The sequence below is a fragment of the Odontomachus brunneus genome, unplaced genomic scaffold (assembly GCF_010583005.1).
Source record: "Odontomachus brunneus isolate Ranch 3 - 2012 unplaced genomic scaffold, Obru_v1 Obru_scaffold_009, whole genome shotgun sequence".
Classification (NCBI taxonomy): Eukaryota; Metazoa; Arthropoda; class Insecta; order Hymenoptera; family Formicidae; genus Odontomachus; species Odontomachus brunneus.
In genome coordinates this window covers 1,624,472-1,630,568 of record NW_022639459.1, presented here as the reverse complement: position 1 = coordinate 1,630,568, position 6,097 = coordinate 1,624,472, and the positions used below count along the sequence as shown (strand labels likewise).

The window sequence follows — 6,097 nt, the reverse complement described above, 5'->3', positions numbered from 1 at the left end:
ATTGAAAATAATTACGCCAGATTATAAATGAAAAAAGAAACAATTAAGGAAATCAAAATGACTCTACATTGACAATAACGGACTATTTTACACATAAAAATATCATTCTATTGCTAAAAAACGATAATTCAGTTTACTTTTCTTCTTTAAAGTAATGATTATCTTCAATAAAAAGTAATTTTTCTTGATAATTTTGATAGAGACTCTTAAAATACGCTAATCACACATTTTAGAAGAACTCATTATCATGTATTCAAAAGAAGAACTTATTCTCTTTACAAGAATATTACAAACTTTATCGAAAAAAGTTGGTTCGACTTTATGTATGCAAATCGAATTTTTGTCTCAATTTAATATTTTTTGTTGAAATGCTAAATTTAACGAGACTCAGAATGTATCTTGAATGAGTTTACGATGAATTTATGAGAGATTTGTGTACATGAAATTGTGAAGCAACTAACATTTATTTGAATGTAGTTAAGAAAAGTTACTTTTTAAAGTAATTCGTTACTATTACTCGTTATACATGGAAAAAAGTAATATACTTTAATTCTATTTCATTCTATATCATTCTCTCTACCATTATCTCTCATTCTTTATCATTTCCTTTTATCCTTTCCTGTTCCATGACCTATTTTCTCGTTCTCTACCAATCTCCAATAATAAATTCACTTTTATTCTTTTTCATTTCATATCATTCTCTACTATTCTTTCCCATTCCCTATCATTTTATTATTAGAGATTATTAAAGAATGAAAGAATAAGTTTGTGTGTGTGTGTGGAACATGGATGAGGATGGTAGAGATTGGTAAAAAGAATAAAGGTGTATAAAAGAAATTCAAATAGTAAAAGAAAGAGTAAAATGATAGAGAAAGAATTAGAGAAATTATCACATGAATAAGTTAGTAATATTTTTTAAAGTAAAGTAATATTAGTAATATTTAGTAATATTTTTTACTACTAATAGTTTTTAATTAAAATCCCATATGTAGTTTAGAAGATAAAGAAAGAAAGGATAAAATCCAAGCGACGAGATAGAAAATATGAAGATATATATAGATAAATAGTAAGATCGTGAAAATTACTTTTTAAAAATAATTCTCTTTAACATTACTAGTTATTCATCGAAAAAAATAATTTGTTACCGTAATTAACACAACCTTAGATAAGCGTCGTTGTACAAGCAAAAAAATATGAAGATTAGAATTGCGATATTTTGTATTATTTTTTCTTTCTTTTAGTGATTGAAAAAGAGATTGAAAGAAGAAAGAAAAGTTAGTAAGTAAGAAGAGAAAGAGAGGAAACAGAGCCGAATTTGGACAACGTATTCATGTCTAACAGCCAAAAACACGTTAGTCACGATCGTCGTATGACGAAATCACGCGTGAAGGATTTTCTGAAGAATCACTTTCTATCTCACACATTTTGTAATAATATAATAATATATAAGCAGAAACGCGCGCGCCTGTAATGTTTTAGTTTTGAATAAATTTTACGCTTATGATGAACCTGCGATAGACCTATGATTGATTATCGATAAACTTGTAAGATACTCGTGACAAGTAACATTTACTCGAGCGCAGCATGTATTCTTTTGTGTGTATCATGGATAATCTAAGATTAATTGTGTATTATTATCGCTCGTATATCGCGCGTGTCAAGTTAGAAATGAGCGACAGGTCAAATATTCTCAAAAAGAGATGTTTGCAGCTCGATGAAGTCGATTCACACGCGATATTCACTTCGAGTATCGTTAGAGACTCGGTTTCGTTGGGAAGCACTTCTTCCTCGAATTATTGAGATACACAAGCGACAGTGATAAAGCTTTTTCTCTCTCTCTTTTTCTTTTTCTCTCTCTCTTTTTCTTTCTCTCTCTCTCTCTTTTTCTTTCTCTCTCTCTCTTCTTTTTCTCTCTCTCTCTCATCCATTTCTGAACGGACGAGCTATCGATTTGACGAGATCTTGCAATAATGCGCGTGTGCAACTCACGGTTCTCATCATAATGTAAGCGATAAGATAACATAAGCTGATCGCGCTCATCGTTATTTAATACAGTGACGTGTGCGGCATCCATTTCGGTGGCTTTTTCATACGCAGGTGGACTCTGACAAACGTAATAGTAGGAATTTCGAGAAATCACAGTAATCGTAAGCACGTTGTAAAGTCAATCGCTCAATCAGTCGCACGTCGGTGATTAGCGCTAACCACCTGCTCGAGCCGATATTTTCAAACGCTTACGAGCAGTAACCACAGTGTCGCACAGGCTCAATTCGAGCGACGATATATAGCATGCAGCTACGTCGTTAAGCTTGTACAGCAGCATTATCGTATAAAGAAATTTAAAAAATGAAACCATTTTCCCTCACCACTTCGTATTATACCCTACACATCCTCGCTAACATCTGCATTTGCAGTATTTTTCAACAAGTACTGGCGACAATTCCCACCATCGCGCGACAATATCGTCAGTATAATTCACCGTGTTGATAGACGATATAATGTCGAAACTCAAGAACGAGAGCTATTAATGCTAGTCGATGACTTGAACGTCATGAACTTGACTTGTTTCATCATTTAATGTAGATATTTGCCGCGGAGACCTAAATGAATATTTATTCGCTTTTCTTAAGGTAGTTGCTGGTACTGTATTCTCAGTGGCGCATCAAGAGGGCCCTCATAAATTTACTCGTCTCTATAGATTTATTTCATTATTTAAGTATTATTGTTCACATTCGGAATAAAAATGAAATAAATATATGTATATACACAATATTACAAATGCGAAAAAATTATTATTTTTCATTCTTCTAATGAGTACTTTATTTGTGTATCGGTTTATCTAATGGAGACGTAAAAAGATAGAGATATAAGAAAATAGAAATATAAGAAAAAGAAACATGTAAATATGTGTATATATATATGTATTTCGAATATTACTATAAATTATATAAACTTTCCGCGGCGCGTTGTATTTTGAAAAAATGATCAATAATCCTGAAATTTGTGTATAATTTCTATATATTAATCTTTATAATATCAAAGTAGTTCTTCATCAAGATCTCACATGAAGTTTAGAAGATATTCCAAATAGAAAAATAAAAGATAGCATAGCTAGCTTCGTAGAAAAAATGTCTACTTGCAAATACCTCAAATCTCGGATGGTATACAACTTCCTTAAGTTTGAGCAAATTTATATTAAGGGGAAGAAAGTCAATCAACGCGATATCGTCGACGATGAAAATAAAGTAATAATGAAGGCAAATAATTACTGCGCGGCCACTCGAATAAAAACTCGAATGAAAATCGTTTCTCAAGTTCGACTGGGCCCGCGTGGCGGGAGAAATCGTTACTGGTGACATTACTGGTCGCGATGATCGGTTCAGTCGCGGCGAAAGATCGACCTTATTCTCGCGCACTCACCTGAAGCTCCGCTTGCGAGACGTCGATCTCCCCGCGATAAACGAACTCGATGATGAACTTGAGATCTGTGAAGCACACGTCCTGCGGCATGATGATCGTCGGATGTTTACAGGGATTCGACAGCAGCAGCTTCTGGAAGTAGGAACTGCAGGCCGACAGCACCACCTGCACACACATGGAAAAGCAGAAGGTTGTAATAGAGATATATCGGCGTTTCTTCGCCAATTACGTCGCGGCTGACGTTAACGCGAATCCATTGTGCGTCCTCGCGCACATTTCTTCGCGTCATCTTTTGCTTCTCGTCTATCTCTAAGTATTTTCTTCCGGACATTGTAACGCATCTTTTGTTTCAAGCATCGACGCGCGAGATATCCGAAGAGAGGTATCAGCACACCTGAGTGTTATCAAAGTATCGCGTGGATCGCGAGAAATTAAGAAGTGCGCATGCTTGCGAATACTGCGCATTCGAAGATAAGCATAGATGCCGCGATACTTACAAGGTATCGCGAGTAATTGCAGATTCCAGTGTCCCACGTCGCGCAAATAATCACGACAGAGCTGTAACTAGCCCGCGCAAAAGTAGGTGCTGATTTTATCACATGGCGAGTTAACCGAAAATCGCGAAAAAACAAATCTGTGCTAATATTCGTATATAATGTGTATATAAACTTCTCCACTCAGCCACATATAATTTTGCACATATTTTACATATATAATATAAATGACTTAACTGTGTGGGCCAAGACTAGCAATTTATCCACTTTCATCTGCCAATTTCACCCGCTAACTAAAACACCATACTGAGAAAAAAATGTTTCAAGTTTTTGTAACTATAATCGCTACATAGAGAAATAATTATTATAAATTATGGTCACGAAAACCATTTTTTATTAAATAATATGATGTTAGTGATAATAATCTTATATGAATATTACTACACTTACTAGTTTCACACAGGGTAATAATTTTTAAAAATGAAAGAGAAAGAAGGATAAGAGCCACGAATATTGAAAGCATGTGAGGATAATAATAATCTTTGACAGTGTCGACGTACGTATTGAATATTTTTTCAGATTTGTAATGTACGGGAATCTATCTTCTATGTCAAATCGCGATTCTGTATCTCAATTTATTAATTAATATTATTACTCCATCCTCGAATTAATTACGTACTCACTTAATTCTCTAATAAGATGTTGCTTTTAATTACTTATGTGTTGTGAAAAATACTGCCTCAACCAGGATTCGAATCTGGATGTCCCCACTTGCACTAACTAACTCATAACATCACTAACATAACAATTTCTCATTACGGCTTTGGGGATCAAGGGATCTAGATGACGTTCGCGATGCGATCTTTCTCTCTCTCCGTATTCGTCGTTTGTACACACTGGCCTACCTTGTGCGCCTTTAATGAAGCCTCGTTGCATACTAGGGTGACGTCGACGAAAGCCTCGGTCTGTAGAAGCTGGTGGAACATCGATGTCATATTCGACTGGTAGTTGTTCCAGCGCAGGCAGTAGTGCTGCCCGGCCATGCCGCCGCTGCAACAGACGAAAGAGTGTCGGTTGAGTGTATGCTGTCCTTGTGATGCTTTCCCCTCGTCGTTGGCGGATTCATCGAAAAGTCATCGACGACCACCCTAAGAAACAACGAGTTCGCTTTTCCCGCTGTCTCTCTCCTCTGTCTTCCCCCCCGTTTCTTCCCTTTCCTATTCGCGATATAGTCATCCCCTCGCCGTACCCTTTTCCCTGCCATGAGATCGATCCGTGGAGCGGGACAGTACCTGTAGTGCACGCCCCAATAACGATCTGTCTCCATGAAATATTGGGTTTCTTTTTCCGCTATGGCCGGGAGAAGATATTTCCAAGAGGTTTTACGTACGAAGGGGAACGAGTATCCACGTGAACACGTGAGGGACAGAGACCACGAGAGTAAGTAGATAGGTAGAGAAGATGGTAGATAGATAGTTAGGTAGGTAGGTAGGTAGGTAGGTAGGTAGGTAGGTAGGTAGGTAGCTAGTTAGCTAGGTAGATAGGTAGATAGGTAAGTAGGTAGGTTGGTAGGTAGGTAGATAGATAGGTAGGTAGGTAGGTAGGTAGGTAAGTAGATAGGTAGGTAGGTAGATAGGTAGGTAGGTAGGTAGGTAGACAGGCAGGTAGATGAGAAGCTTGGTAGGTAGATAGGTAGAAGTAGATAGGTCCTACGCCACGGTGACGGTGAGGGTGGCGGGAAGGAGAGAAAGAGACAGAAAGAGCAAGAGGAGACGAAAGGGGTAGGGGTCAAGATAGGATAAGTGAGAAGGAGAGATCGTCACGCGCAAGAGATAGGGCGCGCAGGAGGGAAGCCACAAAGGGAAGAAAGGGAGAAGAAAAGGGAAGAAGTAGGAGTAAGACGAAGAAGATGATGGAAAAAGAGGAGCTCGCCGTTCGCAAGAAGACGTTATTTCCGTTAGCGGGGCGCGACGCGTTGCGGCACAGCGCAGTGCAACTGCGGACGGTATCGCGGAAAACGCACTTTCGCGATTCGCGAATTGAACTGCGATAATAATGGCGATCGGCGACGATCTCGCGAATACGATCAGACGAGAAAGAGAGAGAGAGAGAGAGAGAGAGAGAGAGAGAGAGAGAGAGAGAGAGAGAGAGAGAGAGAGAGAGAGAAAGAGAGAGAGAGAGAG

The 6,097-nt window shown here is 37.9% G+C and overlaps 1 protein-coding gene across 5 annotated transcripts in view; it reads right to left on the bottom strand.

The window, feature by feature from the left end:
- Nucleotides 1–6,097, bottom strand: part of LOC116840266 (ras guanine nucleotide exchange factor E) — an 82,925-nt gene that overhangs the window by 46,213 nt on the left and 30,615 nt on the right. For 3 of the 5 annotated variants that reach the window (XM_032806779.1, XM_032806780.1, XM_032806781.1), the window contains 2 exons: nt 4,820–4,964; nt 3,421–3,585 (listed from right to left, as the gene is read on the bottom strand). In XM_032806779.1, coding sequence (XP_032662670.1) covers nt 3,421–3,585; nt 4,820–4,964 — 310 coding nt within the window. Of the gene's footprint in view, nt 1–3,420; nt 3,586–4,819; nt 4,965–5,163; nt 5,428–6,097 lie in introns of those variants that run through there. The other 2 variants (XM_032806778.1, XM_032806782.1) reach the window with 2 other exon arrangements.